Genomic DNA, 19,755 nt, shown 5'->3' on the forward strand with positions numbered 1-19,755 from the left:
GCAGTCCTGCACTTAACCACTGTACCACCACAACTCCTTACAGGGCAATAGAAATACCTAAAATAAAGTATAAATGTACAGCCAAGACTGTGGTAGAAGCCCATGTAATGGTAAAAAAAAAAAAAAAAAATGGTAAGGAACGAATAATTACATGATGACAAGAAAACATCCTGTTTAAAATACGGTGTTCTTAACTTCTACGAAATGCCTCATATATAATGTGAGAAGGAAAGACAAGCCAAGCTGAACAGCCTAGCCCTACTGCATGAAATATGATATACCTTAAGGGTGGTTTTTTCTTCAATGCTAGAGTAGATGACAATATGTCCTTCCCAAGATATAGCCAAATTGGGAATGGTCAGAAGCAGAGAACTCTCACAAGGTGGTCGTAAAGTCCTCATGTACTGACCCTTCTGAATGGTATATACAATCACGGTGCCATCCTACAAAGAGAAAATATTAGAAAAGGAAAAGAACAAAGGAAAAGAATAGCAAAAAAGGGAGAAAGGAAAGCAGGCTGGAGAAAGCTATGTGGGAACAGAACTAAAAAAAAGGATTATTCCATCAAAGGTATACCCTGCATATACCGTAGGAAAAATTTCAACCTTGAAATTTCAAATAGTATTTTCCCTTACAGAATGCCCTCTTCTGTTAACCAATAAGAACAATAAAATTCCAAAATAGAACCTATTTTTTTAAGTTTTTTCTTTTATATTACTCCATTTTCACGAAGTTCTACAAAAATATGATATAAAAACTGTACTTTTACCAATTCTCCTAGAAAAACTTTTAAAACATAAATATTACTTATGAATTTGGAGAAAAAATAATTAGTATTTTTAAAAGGTGAAATCTTACCCTTGATCCTGACACTGCCATGTCTAGTTCAGTGCTGATGCTGACACTCAATACCTCATCAGTGTGTCCATACAGAATCTGAAAGGGTTTAGATGCTAAGCCGACAGGAATGCCTCCCTAATATTAAAAGAGAAAAGCAAAGGTAAAGATACTTTCTTGCAGGCTTTTTTTTTATAATGAGAAATATGTTGCCCCTTAAACTTTCTAATCACAAAATAACGCTGGAACACATTTTTACCGTTGAATTATTCATAGCACTACTTATTCTTTTGTTTTCTTCTTGGATTCCCAAATTATTCTTAAATCTTTTGAAGCTCAAAAACTTAATCTGAATGGTCTCAACAGTGATTGTCTTGTATTAATTGTTTTAGGTATGTTATTTCGCTATTTTGATCTGCAGACTTATTTTTCCTTCACTTCAAAGAAACTTTTTATTATAGCTCTGAATACTTTCTCTTTTCAATGTATTGAAGTCTCTATTTCAAGGATGTCAATTATCTTTGTATTCACTGGTTTTTGATTTCTATAGCTATAATTCTTTCTCTAAATGCTTTAATCTTTTTATCTTTTTTATTCGTATTTACTGTGATTACCCTAAATCTTTGTCCATGCCATTAATTTGATTTTCAGCCCCATCAAATCTGTTCCTTTCCACTTCTGTTTAGGGTTTATTATATTTATAATGGTATTGGTTTTAGTCTAGTTTGATTCTTCTTCAACCTCCCTTTTATTTCACCTTATTATGTTGTTTTATCAAGAGTCCCTGGTTGGCACAAACAGTTAAGCATTTGACTACTAGCCAAAAAGTTGGCAGTTCAATCTTACCCAGAGGCGCCTCAGAAGACAGGCCTGGCAATCTGCTCTATGGAGTTCTATGAAACAGTTCTGCTCTGCACACATGGGGTCTCTATGAGTCAGAATCAACTTGATGGCAATTAAAAACAACAATGCTATTTTATCATTTCATCTTTGAACTCCTATTTTATTTAACTCCTATTTCTATGCTCTTCTAATAGCATGATTTTATTGCAAGAAATATGTCTCTGTCCCTGAGTTGTTTTCTTCCAAAAGAAAGAAGATTCTTCATCTGTCTTTAGCATGCTTTGTTTATATATTACCTTCTTTGCTACACAATGTTTGGAATAGTTCCCATAGTATTTGCTTTGCTTATGGTTATCCTTCTATCTGCTCTATATAATGTGGATAAATTCTCCTTGACTCTCTATTACCTGGGACATATCTGTCTTCTTTTAAGAGTGCCAGTCTGAGTGCTTAGTGCTGTAATAGGAGATACGGTAATGAATCAGAGACTAAACCTAGAAAAAAATGTAGTGATCAGAATAGGAAAGAAGAGGGGTGAGAGAATGCAATGGAGCTCAAACAGTCATTCACAGCCACAGAAAAATATATTACCCTATGAGAACATCTCAACAGTATTCCCAGAATGAACTTATGATCTTATCCAAGAGCATTTAAATGTGTGACTACCTGTTGTGTTATCTGCCATATCATACATGTAGTATCTCTGGAACCAGAAATCAAATGTATTCCACAGTAATCTGTAGCTAAGCAAGTCACAATATCTGTTTAAAAAAAAAAAAAAAAATTAAATGGCTTTGTTTTGCTGAAACAGAACTTTTAAGAGAAATTTTAGTTTATGTTCAAACTATTACTAAATCAGTTGTTTCTAACAGAGGGAAACGTTGGGAAAGAATTAGGAAAGAGTGACACAGGGAAGAAGCAATATCAAAACCACCTAGGAGAGCTTTCTTTGAAGCCACACTTCTTAGAGGGTGAGGAGTAGAGCTGGGGATTGGAAATGCTTATTAGAATCTTGGGTGGAGGCTAGGTAGCTTGAAATAAATCCCCAGTTGATTTTGATATGCCTCTCCAGTTTCATTCCCACTCACCTTCTACTCCCATTGAGAATTACAATCTTATAGAATGTATCCTTAAGGAAAACAGTACATAATCTGTATATATATTTTATATATAAATCCACATTGTAATATGCATTTCTCAGGAACTATAAAAAGCTGGGATAAGTGACATATTAGGAGTCACTGATAAAGAATCAGGAGCAGGCTCCATTTCCCTTCCCTAACAGGTCTGCTGGAAACCCTGGTGGTGTAGTGGTTAACAGCTACAGCTGCTAACCAAAAGGTTGGCAGCTTGAGTCTTCCAGGTGCTCCTTAGATACCCTATGGGGCAGTTCTACTCTGTCCTACAGGGTCGCTATGAGTCAGAAACGACTCAATGGCAGTGGATTTGGAATAGTTTGTTAGAAAAAAAAATCTACTCAATATTTTATTCTTACATTGAAGGCTGTGGCACTAAGAAGCACCTGGTTAAACTACACTAAAGAAGTTTACCTCTCTCATGCTTTACTGTTAACAGAGTAATACAGCAGTTAATATTTTAACTGCTACAGATTTAAATTTATTAACATTTTGTCTTCAAATATCATTAAAAAAATGACTTTTAAAAAATATTTCAGACACTCTAAGTTGTATTTATATGCTGCTTTGGTATACCTAAAGTACATCAGATACTCTTATATAAAGGATATACTATAATACTGAATTGCCAAAAAGTTCACTTTGCTTCAAAGGTTAAACTTCGGGCTCTTTATAAGGTTAATGCACTACTTTTATAGACAGAAAAAATGAAGAAACTTTGGTTTTTCTGGAAAAAAGTTAATGCTTACCCATATGTCTGATATTGTGTGAGATAATTTTGCCTTTTGTGAGTGACATCACTTGAATGCTATTATCCCAGTGTCCAGCACTAAAGAGCAACTTTGCATCATGTGATACTACAAATAGCTTAGAAGTGACCTCCAGCCCTGGAGCAAAAGGACCATTCATGCAACGCTGAGTTCTGTAAGCACAAATAACAAGTAGATTTTTCCTTAAAAGATCACTTAGGTTGGTATCAATTATTTCTTTTATATCTCTAAAGACAAAAGTCCCAACTGTTCAATTTGAAATGCCTATTAATAAATGATAAAGACTTTCATGAAATACATTGGTCTTACTTCATTCATATTTGGAATAAAATAAAAATATACATAATAGTCGTGAGGGTTAAGCATAAAGAAGTGGTGAAGGTGTGAAAAAGGTTCAAATCTTATCCTTCAAAGCCAATTTAATAAAATTGTTAGTTCCATAAATGGCAGCCTCAAAGTATAAGGACAAAATAGGATCTGCCAGGACCAGGAAAATCAAACGTAAACTAAAACCAGGGATCTACCACATAGTGATGAATCAGGCAGATAACTGCATATCTAGCAATACTCGTGAAGATTGTTTTCCATTCCAACCAAAATAAGCATTTAGGTTTTACCTGTTTCCAACCAAAACACCCATGAGCTTAACCAATCTAGATTCTGCAGAAAGATGCAAAGAAGTAATCGCACTTTAGTGTGTGTGCAGAAAATGAGGGCTGATTCTGACACTTAAGCTCCAGAACTTTCTTATTCAATATTAATTTTCTTAAAGCCTGCCTTATGCTAAGCACAACAATACTAAGTCCTATGTGGGATAAGAAGTAAAAATGATGTTGTTTCTAATCTCATGAGATTTTAGGCTAGTTGGTAAAGACAAGAAAAATATAATTATATCACTTTAAATACTAAAAACAGCAATGAATGTTAGATATGATTTAACTGGAAAAATGTACACAAACATTTATGCTAAGAGAACTCAGTCTAAGGGAAACATCACTTTAAGTTAGAATGTAAACTTTCAACATTTTTAGAAAATAAGTAAGGTAAACACTGAATTCTTATTACATAAAATACATAGGGCTTAGACCAAACAGTCAACATTTACCCAGAAGCAAAGATGAGAAGGCAAGGAGGGGAAGGGAAGCTAGATCAATGGGAACAAAACAAACAGAATGGAGATAATCAGAATGCTGACACACTGCGAAAACTGTAACCACTGGCACAGAACAGTTTGTATAAAATTGTTAAAGGGAATCCTAATTTGCTGTGTAAACCTTCACCTAAAACACAATAAAACATTATTTAAAAAAAAAAATAGGGCTTATTTGTAAATAACACTGTAAAATAAAATTATAATTAAGTTCGAGAACTATTCCTAATATAGTTTTTGCTTCCATAACTGATATTACAGAACCTCTGTTTTGTCTTTAAACCATTATCAAGTAAGGGCATAACTTAAAAGAAAAAACGAAGGAAGGGAAAGAAGGAAGAAAGGAGGGAGGGAAGAAAATCTGGGTCTCTACAACATTACTTTCAAAATGATACCAATCAATAAAGCTAGTTGTTTTTCCTGGTAATAAGGTAATCACCTGCTGCAGCTATTCAGCTTTAAGTATTTACTTACTTTGGATTTGTCACAGTTTGGTCCTTGATGAATGTAAAGTAATTAGAAATGTTTCTGTCGTAAGGCAGCCATCCATGTGTTCCAATAATGTTATTCATGCTTATTGTTATCTGGAAAAGAACACATGAAGACTCAAATTAAATAAAAGATGAAAGTCAGCAACGTAGAACCAAATGTTCACACGACGTTAGCATTTCTCATTTAGGGAATACCGTGTGACTGCGTAAAGAGCCCTGGCGGCACAGTGTTTAAGCACTTGACTGCTAACTGAAAGGCTGGTGTTCAAACCCAGGAGCTGCTCCTCTGGAAAAAGATGTGGCAGTCTGCTTTGGAAAATCCACGGGACAGTTCTGCCCCGTCCTATAGAGTTGCTATGAGTCAGAATCGACTCGATGGCAGTGGGCTTCAGTTTTGGGTGTGACTGTGTACTTAAAACAGAAAGTCTTAAAAAAATTCACCCTAAAATGGAAAAACTTCTTTATCTTAATGCAAAAAAAGCTGTGAAATGTATCTTTTCGCAACCTGTTACTTTTATAAGGTGGGGGGCCTTTTCATTTTGCAGAGAAAACATTCACTCTGATCGTTACTCCAGCGATGGTCTACAATTCATCGGAAGTTCTACTTCTGATTTGAGGAAGAGTATTTTCCTCATAACTTCTCAAAGTTTATTATCATCTGTTAGTAGTCAGAAGAAATTCAGGGTCAAGACTTAACATAAAAATATGATACCTATCCCTTAAAACACAAACCAGAAGTAGAACTTTTGATGAATTGCAAAGGTCGCCACTGGAGTGACAGTCATAGTGAATACTACCTTTTCAAAATGAATCCCCTGAATTATAGAAGTAACAGATTATTTTTTAAAAATCAGATAAGTTAAAAAAAACTATAGGTATTAAAAAAAATTTCACAAAGTTTACCATTCAAAAAATACTATAAGTGTTTTTATATCTTTCTAGATTTTTTTTTACTAAGAAAATATACAATATGTATACTTACCCAAATAGGTCTAATTCTGGAATCTCTGCTGTTCAATGGGCTATACCCTGTTATTGCAATTTCTAAGTGACAAATTCGAATAAGACAGCCTAGGTTTGATCCATGTGCCAGGGTCCCAGATCCCTTGCTAGCTGTCTGACCTTGGGAAAATTATATCTCTTGAGTTTTAATTTCTCATCTGTAGAAGGGCAATAATAATAGTGCCTATCTCATAGGATTATTATGTGGACTAAATGACAAAATTCATGTAACGCACTCATTAAAGTGCCCTGCATGTACACCTTTTTCAATCCTATATTGATTCTCATTATCATTATAGCTTTATAATAAAGTTTAATATCTGGTAAGATTTTATTCCTAATTTCTTTTTCAAAAATTTCCTATTTTCACACATTTAATCTTCCAGAAAAGGTTCAGAATGACAATAGCTACTTAAAAAAAAAACTGTGTAAATAGAAAAAATGTTTTGTGCCTTGGTCAAAATAATTCTAGATAAATTTTCTCCATTGTTTTTAAAATTGACTTTTTAAAATCTTTATTTCCTGAATATTTTTATAAGTTGTTATGGATATAGACATGGTGGTGTGAAAAAGGTATAAAGCAACTAACTTACCAGTAACTCAGGACTGCCTTGAGACATAAAAGAGCGAGACTGATTTTTGGGGACAATGGCCTTTATTAGTGGAATACCATCACTAATTCCCTATAAAATGAAAGACAGAGGTTTAGTAACTCATTCTGCTCATCTTTATTAGGCATAAATTATTGAAAACTTCTATTTCTTTAAACAAGGATGATCCCTGTGATATAGCACTTTATTGAAACATACCAGTGTTTAAAGTATAAGAAAGGAATTGTATACCATGTTTGCATGGCATACTTGAAACTTCTGAAACCTATCACCTTCGTCTATACCACTACTCTGTTGTGGGACAGAAATGGAGATTTTAAACTTTATCAAACATTTAAAACAGTCCATGATTTAGGATCTTTCCTTCTCCCCTGCTGTATTGACATGAATATAAAGTAGAAAATAGAAAATATAAACCATGTAAGAATACATTTCTCAAATCAGTCAAATGGGAATTTTGATTATATGCATAGAAATTTCCTTTTGGGTCTAACTTCCATTAACTGAGGTAAAATCTGAAAGCCACAAAAATAGGACGAGAAAATAAAGATGGTCCTCAGAAAACATGCACTATTATCTTATCACAATATGATGGAGAACAACTCTTTCTTTTTTCCTTCCTTCCTTCCTCCTTCCCTTTCCTCCCCCCCTTCTTTCCTTCCTTCCTTTCTGTCTCTCTGTCTTTCTCTACCTACCTACATATCTGTCCATCTTGAAGCTCTCCTCAAGAACTTAGATCCTTGATGTGACAACAGTTCATAAAATGATACCTAACATTCATTAGGTAAAGATAACCTAACACTATTGGATATGTACTATGTGCTAGGCGCTGTTCTAAGAGCTTTATATGAACTAACTCAATGACAAATCATAAACCATATAAAGTTAGTGCTCATCTTTTCTCTTTATACTGTGAATTAATCAAGAAAAGAATGACTTACATCTGAACAAAAGCATAAATGAAAATGATCTCTGAAGAAATACATTTATTAAGCCTGTGCTTTCACTGCTACCTCCATTTTTTTTACCATCTTATCACCTATGAAGAGGTGACCTACAGAGTTCTCTTTTCACGTAAATGTGTGGGGAAAGATCTTGACTTATGATAATGAAAAGGGGTTAACAAGTTATCAGTACCCAAGGATATCTACCACGTTCTTTCGCCTGCTCTAGATACTGGTCCTAGGGAAAGCTACCCTGTGACAAGTTGGGTACAGAGAAGGGCAAATGTGACACTGCACCAATGAGATTCAGAATGTATTCTCTTATAACAATGTCACAACTGATTAGACATGATGGAAGTAGTTCTATCAGCATTACATAACAAATACAGCATTACGTGTCCATCAGATTATGGCTTAAATAGGGTTTTGCAGGTTGCCCTGTATTCAAAAAAAAAGTACACACAGGAGGTCTGGGACTGCTATTCTTAGAAAGTCCTGCTTGCAAGGTTGGTCTCTGGCTGGTCTTTGGGAAACCTTGGCTGGTAAACAGTTACCTACACTGATAGAGAACTTTCCCTAAATGATAAGGGAAGCTCACTGCACCTAGACTGTACAAACATGGTCTATGCTGATCACTTGCTTTTCTTCTGGGAGTCTGAAATTTTGGTATGTGGTAGACAGACAGTATCTACATGACCAGCCCCCAATAAAAACCTTACAGCCTGTTCAAACTTATGGCCTGTGGGACAAATCCAGCCTACCGCCTGCTTTGTAAAGCTTGTACTTAACTTTTACATTAACCAATATGTAAATTTAAACATATGAATTCCCTCCTGATATTATGAATTAGCAAGCTGACATATTAGGCCATATTTTACAGATGAGTAGACATTATAAATAAGAGCTATTTTAAACTCCCTCTACAATTGACAGAAAATGCATTTTAAATAAAATTATTTATTCTTTTTTGTCAGGAAAATGAGAAGTAGGAGAAAGAAAGCCAAGAGAACAGTTAAGACTATCATTTAGCAGCAAACGAAAGCTTTCAAATAAAATTGTTTTAAATGTCCACGAATAGAATTGTTGAGATATTATTTGCTATTTGGGGTTAAGTATTTTTTTTTTTTTATTACAATCCTCACCCAACGTTATAGAATAAAATTAACTTTAAGGCATACAGGATTCACAAAGACAACTCTTTGCTATTACTGAGTTGGATATTACCTCTATAAAAAATGACTTGAGTTCAGTGAGGTGTTCAAATAGGTTTAGGGTTGAAGTGTCTGTTCTGGTCTGCTTCTGCACTGCTTCCTCTGCTGATAATCTAGGAGGGTGTGGTTCCTTCAAAATAATTTTAAAGAAAAATAATCCACAATTATATTGAAACATCTCTCATTGTATCACTTCATGCATACTGGCCTCTAGCTACAATGCACACTGTGCACTGCTCATAGCTCCGTGCATTGGCTGGGGCGGTTCCCTCAGCAGAGTTCTACTCTCTTCATTTGTATAAAAACTCTACTTCCACTTTCAAGTTTTTCATACTGATATCTCCCCCGAATATCTAAATCAGAATTAATTATTCTCTTTTGATATTTTCCTCAGTACATTACTTTATTCTTTTATTTAATACTTGTTTCTGTTGGATTATAAATCATTGTTTATAGTCTGCCTTTCCCAACAACACAATAGGTACCTTAAAGTCAGAGATCAAATCTTACTAATTTTAGGATTTTCAACACCTAGAACAATATCTTAAGCATGGAAAATGCTTACTAAATGTTTGGTAAAATTTAATACATTATTCCAAATTAAAGATTTATAATTTGGCTGAATCTTTAATTTCCCAAACAACCTCACTTTTTCTTCTCTTAGAGATAGTAAATAAGGTGATTGGCTTTCTGAGTAAATAGAAATCCTTCCATTACAGAGTAGTTGGCTGTATATGTGCATTCTGACTGCAATATTTTGTTATTTCAAAATAGGAACAATTATTTAAATCTATTTAATTTTAAATGACAGTGTAATTTTTTTCCAGATTCTAGATAATTCTGAAATAAGGTTTTTAAACCAATATCCTTAAAAACACTGGTAATATACAATTCCTTAGCAATTCAATTCCAGGTTTTTTATGTTATCAATAACTTATATGATTTACCTTTAACAGTTGACAAGGTGTTTGCCCAAAATTATTAATCATCCCTTCTAAGGCTTTTCTTTCTTTCTCATCTGTTAAGGCATCCAGATCCACGGCTCCTAAAACCAGTAGAAGCAGTCAACTCACCAGAGAGTGAAAATAAATCAGAAAGCCATACAATGTCAGAAAAGGATCAATGTATTTTCAACAAATATTATTCCATTCTTCAATTTACAATAACATTGTCAAGAGGTAATTTAAAAAACAAAAAACAGTAAATCTTCAATCATTATATTTGTGCAAAAATAAATTTTATCCATTATTTAGAATTAAAATTTTAGAAAGCTAACTGGTCAAATATAATTAGGCAGAAAATAATCTCACACAGTGGTTAAATGTTCGGCTGCTAACTGAAAGGTTGGCAGTTTGACCCACTAGCTGCTCTGCAGGAGAAAGATGTGGCAGTCTCCCACAAAGATTACAGCCTTGGACACTCTATTAGCAGTTCTACTCTGTCCTACAGGGTCGCTGTGAGTCAGAATCAACTCAACAATACACAACAACAACCATCTCACTTAAACATTCTTTTGTTATTAAGGGGAATCCTCCGATAACAATAAAGACCAACCCTCAGTCATATGTTACATGGAAGTTATGGAATCTAGGGTGCCACTGGGTATAATTCTGAGACGGCTACTGACGCAATCACAAGTAGGTCATACAGCAATGCAGACCTAAATGTCCATGTCGCATCCATAATCTTGGTCTCATAGGTAAGCACTATTCCCAAGAAATACATTGTTAGTCTATAGTGTTAGTGAGAAATGCTGCATTTGTGGCATAATGGTTAGGCGTAAATTAATGTACAGAGAAAAAGTTCAAGTACTTCATTATAAGAGATAAAAGATCCATTCTGGAACTATTTTGTAATTCTGAATATATATATTTATTTATTTATTCCTCCAAACAATGTGTTTCAAGTGCCAAATATATGCTAGACGCTGTGCTGGCTAGTGGCACAGAGCAGTGAATAAAGCCTTAACTTCCTAAAGTTTACAATCTTCTTCACTCTTGTGAAGATTATTTTTTTTTATCTGCCAAACAAAAAGGCAAATTATATGTACCTACCCACATAAATACAGTGTGGAAATTAACTTTTATTTGAATGTTTCCTCCTAAAATCATTTCCTGGCATCCCCTGTGAAAAGTAAAGATATGTAGAGCTCTTGCAACACTTGGAATGAAGAATCACTAACTCAGAGAAAACCAGTTTCAAAGCAAATCTCTTGTGATTTAGAAAATCGAAAATGTTTCCATCACCTCTGAAGTGTAGACACTAGTTGGTTAAAGTCAACTCATGTCTGTTTGTTTTTAATAGGAATCACTAAGAACAAGATGAGATTAAGAGAGGCTTGAAGGTTAAAAAAACAAAGGATTTGGCCCTAATTCATCTGAGAGGAGCAGCCAAGACAAAATAGAGTGGTATTGCAGAAAAACATGAAAATCTCTAATTCAGCAGAGAAATAAGAAGTTCTCTTAAAGTATAAATGGGTCCTTGTTGAATTTTGGAGTTTCTGGGTGTGCAAATGGTTAAGTGCTTGACTACTAACAGAAAGGTTGGCTATTTGAACCCACCCAGTGGCACCTCAGAAGAAAGGCCTAGAAATCTGCTTCCTAAAGGTCACACCGTTGAAAACTCTATGGAACGAAGTTCTCCTCTGACACATATGGGGTTGTCACATGAGTTGGAATGGCTCCATGGCAAGTGGTTTGAGTTTTTTATTGTTGTTGTTGCTGAATTGTACCAATCCCACAAAGGAAAGACTCCTAGAGATATCTGAAGTTCTACATTTACTATGGAAAGACTTTATACCCTCCCTTAAACAACCCACTGGCCAAGAGCCAGAACTTGAGGCACCACTGGAAAAGAGAAAAGACGAGGGAGTCCAAGCACTTGCACATTTGCTCCTGGGGAAGAATATGCCCACCTCCCAGAGTTCTAATTAGTGGTAGTTCTGGACTCCAATTAATGAGTCCTTCAGTGGGGCTGACCATGCTGTCCCCACTGCTGCTCTTGAGTTTCCATTTTTACTCCAAATCTGGAAGTGTCCTCTCAGTAAAGAAAGCCCTCAGATGATGTAGAGGGAATAAAAGAAAAATGCAGATATTAGTGCTATCTGAGACCAGCCGGAAATGTCAACGGTAGCAACTGAAACAGCCCAGATAACTATTGAAATATAAGCTAAAGTTCAGAACACGATTACTATGTCATGAATGTGATTTTTTTTTGAGGAGGGGACAGCTTGTGAGTTAAAAGTTTATGAGTCGATGTGGCATGCAATCACTTTTTATGATGTCCTTTTCTGGACTGAAATTTCTCTGAGTCATAGTGGCAGTCCGGCTTTTGATTTCACCTCCTGAAGAGGACTTCCTCTGCTGGTTAGGTGGCTGAATTGGGATTACCTATATCTGTAGTCTGTGATTTAGTTACATAAGCGAATATGATCTTTTATGTAATATGTAATAATAATAATGCCTGCGTTTGCATGCTATCTGCTGGGCACTCAGCTAATCTTGACAAGGCTACATGGTGCAGAAATTGAAGCACAGGAATGCATGTGATTCACTTACGGTCCCATCTGCTAGGAAGTAATGGTCCTGGGATCTGATGAAGGCAGTATGGTTCAAGACACTGTGTTAAACCATCTGCTTTTCCTTTGGAACGAAAACCCTGATATGAGCACTAGCAATAATTTTCAAAGATTAACAAATTTCCCTCTCAAGAGAAAATAACATTTTGTGAAAGTAGAAAAGGAAAGAGTATGTAAGAAGACAACAAAGAACAGCAGTTAAGAGTTAGGACCAAGTTTGAATTCTAAGTCTTCTTCCTGCTTCTGTGTGACTGTGGATAAGTAGCAACCTTGTAAAGACTCAGTTTTCTCATCTTTAGAACTGGGATTATAACAGTAAATTTACTGTAAGGATTAAATGAGATAATGTGTATTAAGTAACATATCTAGCACAATAAATAGTAGCAATTAATTTAACGTCAAGATACACTGCCCCCACTAATAGTGAATTCATTCCAATGAAATCTAAAACTTCCGTTTATCTTACCCTCAGAACATATACTAAAAGATTGTTTTATATAGACCACTGAGGATTTGACAATAGCAGGAATATTTTTGATTACAAGAAAGAAATATAAAAATTGCTTTTAGCACATTCAAAGTTCTGGCAACACTCTGACAACATTAAGCAAATAATTAAACTGAGAAGCTGCTGTCCAAGACAAACCAGAATAAGTAATACCAGCTTCACAGTCTGCTCCTGAAAGCATCCCCAGTCTTTGGTTTCTTCTGAGCCATTTGGTTTATAGTCACTGTTTCCCTGGAGCAGCAGGTGCTTGTCACGCAGCATTGTGGCTTCCAGTACCAAAGGAAGCTTTGTGACCAGATCACCCTAAGTCACTCTCACGTTTCAAGCTGCTGAAGACTGTGGTTAGACAAATTGTGGAAGGATCCTATAATTTAAGACCAGGGATCTTCTTTCCATAGGAGTGATTCCATGTGCATTGCACGTGAGTTTAAATTTCCTAAAGTTTTGAGATATCTGTAAAACATCGGATGGCCTTTTCCTTGTGTGTTTTGTTCAATTAATGTACTTAATTTTCTGCTGATTTGAGATTATACTTTATTTAAGAAAAGTCTCAACAAGTGTTCTTGAAAACTTGTCAATAAAGTTTTTGAGTTTCTGGCAGGTAACTGACTTTAATAATAAGAAGTTGTATCTAACTTGTCTATAACCAAGGACTGGTAATTGTGTTTATGTGTGTTCACTCCCAAAATAAAGTTAACTCCAAAAAAATAAAAAAGGCTAACTGGCATTCTACGAAAGTTTCTCTTGGAAAAATGTAAACTATACTCATAATAAGGTGCCCTGGTGGCACAGTAGTTGAGTGCTCAGCTGCTAATTGAAAGATGGGAAGTTTGACCAGCCACTACACATGAGAAAGATGTGGCAGTCTGCTTCCTTTAAGATTTACGGCCTTAGAAACCTTATGAGGCAGTTCTACTCTGTCCTGTGGAGTTGCTATGAGTTGGAATCGACTTGACAGCAATGGGTTTGGTATGTGTTTATACTCATAGTATACGTTCACCATAGTCAAGCTAAAACAAGAGTAATAATCATACAATAACACGACTCTAAGTTCCTGCTTACCTAACAAACACTGGAGAAGGTGATATTCTAGTTAACTGATTATTCTCAGCAAGATTTAACATGAATTGTCACATGGCTAGTAATTGGCTAAAGTAAGTATGTCTGAAATCAAAGTCCATGCTCCTAAACACCATGCAATACTACCTCCCTATGAAACTATTAGAGGCATATTAGTGGTTTAGTGGTAGAATTCTCGCCTTCATGTGGGAGACCTGAGTCTGATTCCCAGACAATGCACCTGATATGCAGCCACCAGTCATCTCTCAGTGGTGGATTGCATGTTGCTATGATGCTGACCAGGTTTCAGTGGTGTGTCCAGATTAAGACCGATGAGGAAGGCCTGCAGATCTATTTCAGAAAATCAACCGATGAAAACCCTATGAATCACAACAGCCTGATCTGCAACCAATCATGGGAATAGCACAGGACCAGGCAACATTCTGGACCAGGAAACAGTCTTTCTGGAGTCCCTGGGTGGTACAAATGGTTAACATGCTCAGCTCGAACTGAAAGGTTGGAGGTCTGAGTCCACTCAGAAGTACCTCAGAAGAAATGTTCAGCAATCTACTTCCAAAAAATCAGCCACAGTCCTACTGTGACATATATACATGGAGTCACCATGAAGCAGACCAACTCAATGGTAGCTGGCTTCAACTGGTATGAAACTATCACCAGAATGAATATGGCACCCTGAAAACATGCTTACCAATTTACCAAAAGTCACATGAGCTTTGCTCAAATTTACGTAACTTCACACTCTTTACAATCTTTAGACTACTGGTTCTACCTAAGGATTAGATTAGAAAAAACTACTTTTTATGCCTTTTAATGTCTTTAGATCATTTCCTTGATCCTGAACTAAATATTAGAACAATGCTATCTTTATTTTTTTTTTTATCATTTTAAGAATTTGTTATTTTTAATTCTAAAAACAATTTAAAACTGAACATTTAATACAGAATCCCACTAAATCAGCCACATATGACCAAAGGTAATAAAAAATTTGTATGACACTAATCACTGATACCTATAATTAATCACTGATACCTATAATTAGATTTGCATATATAACCTAACTACATTACCAAAAAGAAAATCAGTAGCCTCTTCATCTTTCAAATACAAAAAGATAACTAAAATTTTTTCAAAGTAGTCTTTCTCATATTAAATAGCCCCAAAATACCATGTGTAAATACACATTAAACTATAGTTTCTATCAATATAATGCAAAAGAAAAGCTATATAGGCTTATACCTTCATAACTACAGTAATAGAAAACGTTGAGTGCCTCCACTGCAGCTGGCCCCCTCTGTTTATACCCAAAAATCAAATCTATCCATTCGTGGAGATGAGCAGAAACATACTCAGACTCCTAGAAAAAGAATAAATTTAATAATTAATATAGACACCTTCCAACTAAAATGTAAATACAGATCCTTTAAAAAGTAGAAGGAAATTAACATTTCCATATATAAAGCTTACTGACTACAAATAAAATTATTTCAAAATCATGTTAAACATTTATTTAATATCTATGACATGTATTGACTACTCGTATCTACTATAACGTAGATATATTTATTACCTTCTACTACATACATACTTCCTAATTAAAGGGCAAAAAAAATAACACAAACATTCTAATAGCCCACAAACAACAAAAGAATTAATGACATCTTTGTGGTGAAATTTCCATTGAAACAGTTGTCTAGAAATTCAATTCAAGGAAATAATGAAAAAAAAAAAAAAAACTACAGTAGGCAGTATTAAAAATGGCTGCAAATCGTCCTCCACCCCCACCAAGAGGCAGACTGAGTAGCAGGCATGAGGCTGATGATGTGATGGCTTCAAAGGCAGTGAGGAAACTGTTACTGGAAACATGAAAAGAGGGGACTCATGTTTTAGTTACATGAAAGATAGCAAAGGTAGCTCATGAACTTCTAGATCTGGGTACAGAAATTTCCAGGTAGAATATTTTAAAGTGCCAACTGGTTTCTTTCAGCTGCCTAAATGATAAAATGTGGAGGGGTAAGATGAGTTAAAAAAAGAAACTGTTCAGTTTGGTATGGTCAGGAAAGAGGCAGAAAAAAATACTCAGTTGTAAATAATGGCCTTTTTTATAGAAGAAGATGAATGACTCAGAGTGGGGAGTCAAGTGCCCAAGGGTGGAACCCAGAGCCACTGAGAAGCACTCCCAGGGAGTAAGACTGGGGCTGCTAACCAAAAGGTGGGCAATTCGAACCCACCAGCTGCTTCGTGTGAGAAAGATGTGGCAGTCTGCCTCCATAAAGATTTACAGCCTTAGAAACCCTCTGGGGCAGTTCTACTCTGTCCTGTAGGGTTTCCATGAGTCAGAATCAAGTCGACAGCAGTGGGTTCGGTTTTTCTTTTTTGTTTTTGAATTGAAGTTAAATTGTGGCTCTCCTGTCCTTGTCTTACCATAGATGTTATGCGGGGGCAGATAACTTGCCTCTTTACTTCGGTTTTCAGACACAAGAGGAGCCACACTTGAGGAATTTCATCTACACATGGACTTGATTTGGATGATAAGATCCTAGACTTCAGGCCTGATGCCTTAATGGAGGGGCCAACAAACTACTGCCTGTGGGTGAAATCTGGTTGGCTGCCAGATTTGTAGATTAGCAGAACACAGACACAACTATTTGCTGTCACACTACAATAGCAGAACTGAAGAGTTGCCACAGAGACTTTATGGCCTACAAAGCCGAACATAATTACTATCCGGCTCTTTTCAGAAAAAGTTTGATCCCTGCCTTAATGGGATGAGACTTTTGGGAGTCTTGAGACGAAGTGAGAATATTTTACATGTGGAATTAAATAATTTGTGACCAGTGGACAGACTGTGGTGGATTAAAAACTGCAAATTCTTTGTCACTCTCACCATGAAAGGAGAGTTTACTTCCCCTTTCCTCCTGGAATTTGAACTGATCCTATGACTGCTTAACCATTACAAGATGGCAGAAGGGATGCTGTGACAGTTCTGAACCTAAGCCTTAAGAAAGCATGAAAGCTCCTACTTTTGTACTTTTTGGGGACTTGGTGAGGGCAAGAAATCCAACTATCCCAGTGTGTCAATGCAGTCTATAGATGACTAACCCTGGCTGCTGTACGACTGCAAATGCATGAGAAACCTCAAGCAAGACCAGCAGAAGTATGGCCCAACTGAGACCAGCCAGCCCATAGAACAGTGAAAAATAATAAAACGGGCACTAAATTTCAGGAGTTTGTTACACACTTCTTAATATTTTATTAATAATGATCTAGAAAGTACATCTTCCCAAAATCCTGGATTCCGCTTCATTTCATAGACGGTATAGGAGAAACGTACCTGAGAAGTTCCTGGCTGGCTAAGTAACAGGTTATTTTTCACAGTTGCTTTGTTTCTTTTTTCCAATTCCCTATTCATACATAGGGCTGTTAGCTTACAAATGTTATAATCTAATCCTGAATTTTATAAATCTGTTTACAAATGTTATAATTCAATCTTGAATTCCATAAACTTGACGAACTATGTACTAATGACAAGGAGTGTTGCAAAGTACTGGCCTAATCAGTTTCAGAGTCTGCAAGACTTCACTTTAGACAACTAAATTGTCTGTTGTGGGAAAAATATGGAGCCATCAACATTATCTGCAAGATAGTAACACAATAATATCAACTAACTCTCACTACTCCTTCAATTCCAAACTGGAGATACTTCTAATAATTTTTTAAGTGGCTTTCGGAATTTGGCTTTCTTATTAGAAACTTAGTGAAATCCTTCAGAGAAAACAAAAGCTTACCATTGTTAGATTTGAAACAAATGTGGGAACTGGAAAACCTCAAAGTATACCAGTTTGTTGAATGGAACAGTTTCACATACAGCAGGCAGGTATCTTATGGAACTGAAAATATTTAATCTTTTGATAAACAGTCATAAAATTGTACTATATTATCACTATATCAAAATTCATATCTTCAAAATAAATTAGTATATTGTACTTTCTAAAGCACCATACATATTAGATTACAAATTAATCTAGAAAATAATGAACAGTCAGATATACATTATTCCATCCTCTAAAAAACATACATCTTTACCTTCTTAATCTCTCTAATAACTAAAGACAAAAACCTTACCAGAGCTCTCCTATGTTTACAGATGAAATCTTCAGCTGACTTAGCCCATTTGGGAAGAATGACATCATTCACTAGTTCTTTGGAAACTTGTAGACAACCCAAATTAAATTCTAAAACATGTAAAAGATAAGCGTACAAAGCACTTTCAGATTTAAATAAAACGAACACAAATTTGAGTACATTCTTGAGCAAAACAGATGGCTTTTTTTCTTCTTTAGTTAAGAGTGAAAAGTGACAACTGAGTTATCTTTTGTTCTAAATTTATTCCACAGATAAAAAAAATTCTTATCTGTCAGAATGTATTTTATCAGTTGATTAAAAAATTGTAGATGAAAATAGAAGTTTTAAATTAGTTATCTGCAAGGTGAATCAGGTAATTCTTTTGTTGAGAAAAATGGGGAAGCTATAGCTATGATCCTCATCTTAATCTGAACAAAAAGTAAACATTCTTCCTACATTAAAAATAAATAACACAGAAGGTGGAAACAATCCAAGTGTCCATTAAACAGATAAATGCATAAATAATAGAATATTACTCAACCATAAAAAGAAATGAAGTTTGATACAAGCCACAACATGGATGAACTTTGAAAACATTTATCTGAGTCAAATAAGTTAGGCACAAAATGACAAATACTGTATGATCCCACTCATATGGAATACCTACAACTGGCAAATCCATACAGCCAAAGTGAGTGGTTGCCATGAGTGGGTGCGAGGCGGAAATGGGGAATTACTGCTTAAGAGGTGCTGAGTTTCTTAGAAGGGTGATGAAAATAATTTGGAAATTGTTAGTGGTAATGGTAGCACAATATGGTGAATGTAATTAATGTCACTGAATTGTACATGTAAAAATGGCAGATGTTTTGCTTTATATATTTTACCACAATAAATTTTTTAAAAAATACAAAAGTAAATAACATAGCCCCTCTAATGGTTAATTTAAGAAACATAGCTCCTTAGAGCTTTTTGGTGTGACTTACGCCCTAAATTTGCTCACTGGGAGAATTGTATTTGTCTTATGGAAGAATACTGTGTTTATATACCACTGTTCTAAGTAGGTATTGACAAAAAGATTCACTCAAATACAGTTACAACACGACATTTTAACAAACTTTTCCCAACAATCGAGTTTTTTTGTTTATAGTGTGGGGAAAAAAGTGCTAACACGAGACTTTTAAAAAAAGAAGCTGTCTTAAAATACCAGTGTATTCCAAGTTGGAGAAAGGTTTAAAGGTCATAGAATGGCAGGATGCACAGGGTCTTTGACTTAATCTTAACCCAACTACTGTTTAGCAGATATTGTTTGTTACCCACCCAATAGCCATTCCTTCTTCTTATGGGCTAGCAGAGCCTTAATTTTCTTTGAGTGTCCATTTCTACCCTATATGACTCAGAGATTAACCAAAGTCAATCAGGGTATTTTCTGCTCATTTTATGTGACTGGTTTAGGTGTTGGTATATTACCCAGCT

The 19,755-nt window shown here is 35.3% G+C and overlaps 1 protein-coding gene across 14 annotated transcripts in view; it reads right to left on the reverse strand.

The window, feature by feature from the left end:
- NBEAL1 (neurobeachin like 1) overlaps positions 1–19,755 on the reverse strand; it is a 187,033-nt gene that overhangs the window by 17,543 nt on the left and 149,735 nt on the right. For 13 of the 14 annotated variants that reach the window (XM_064286790.1, XM_023542231.2, XM_023542230.2 and 10 more), the window contains 10 exons: positions 18,283–18,392; positions 15,397–15,514; positions 9,943–10,040; positions 9,009–9,125; positions 6,823–6,912; positions 5,211–5,320; positions 3,566–3,738; positions 2,347–2,441; positions 859–975; positions 282–443 (listed from right to left, as the gene is read on the reverse strand). In XM_064286790.1, the coding sequence (XP_064142860.1) occupies positions 282–443; positions 859–975; positions 2,347–2,441; positions 3,566–3,738; positions 5,211–5,320; positions 6,823–6,912; positions 9,009–9,125; positions 9,943–10,040; positions 15,397–15,514; positions 18,283–18,392 (1,190 nt within the window). Of the gene's footprint in view, positions 1–281; positions 444–858; positions 976–2,346; positions 2,442–3,565; positions 3,739–5,210; positions 5,321–6,822; positions 6,913–9,008; positions 9,126–9,942; positions 10,041–15,396; positions 15,515–17,945; positions 18,048–18,282; positions 18,393–19,755 lie in introns of those variants that run through there. The other variant, XR_010322244.1, reaches the window with a different exon arrangement.

This window comes from Loxodonta africana, chromosome 6, assembly GCF_030014295.1.
Source record: "Loxodonta africana isolate mLoxAfr1 chromosome 6, mLoxAfr1.hap2, whole genome shotgun sequence".
NCBI lineage: Eukaryota > Metazoa > Chordata > Mammalia > Proboscidea > Elephantidae > Loxodonta > Loxodonta africana.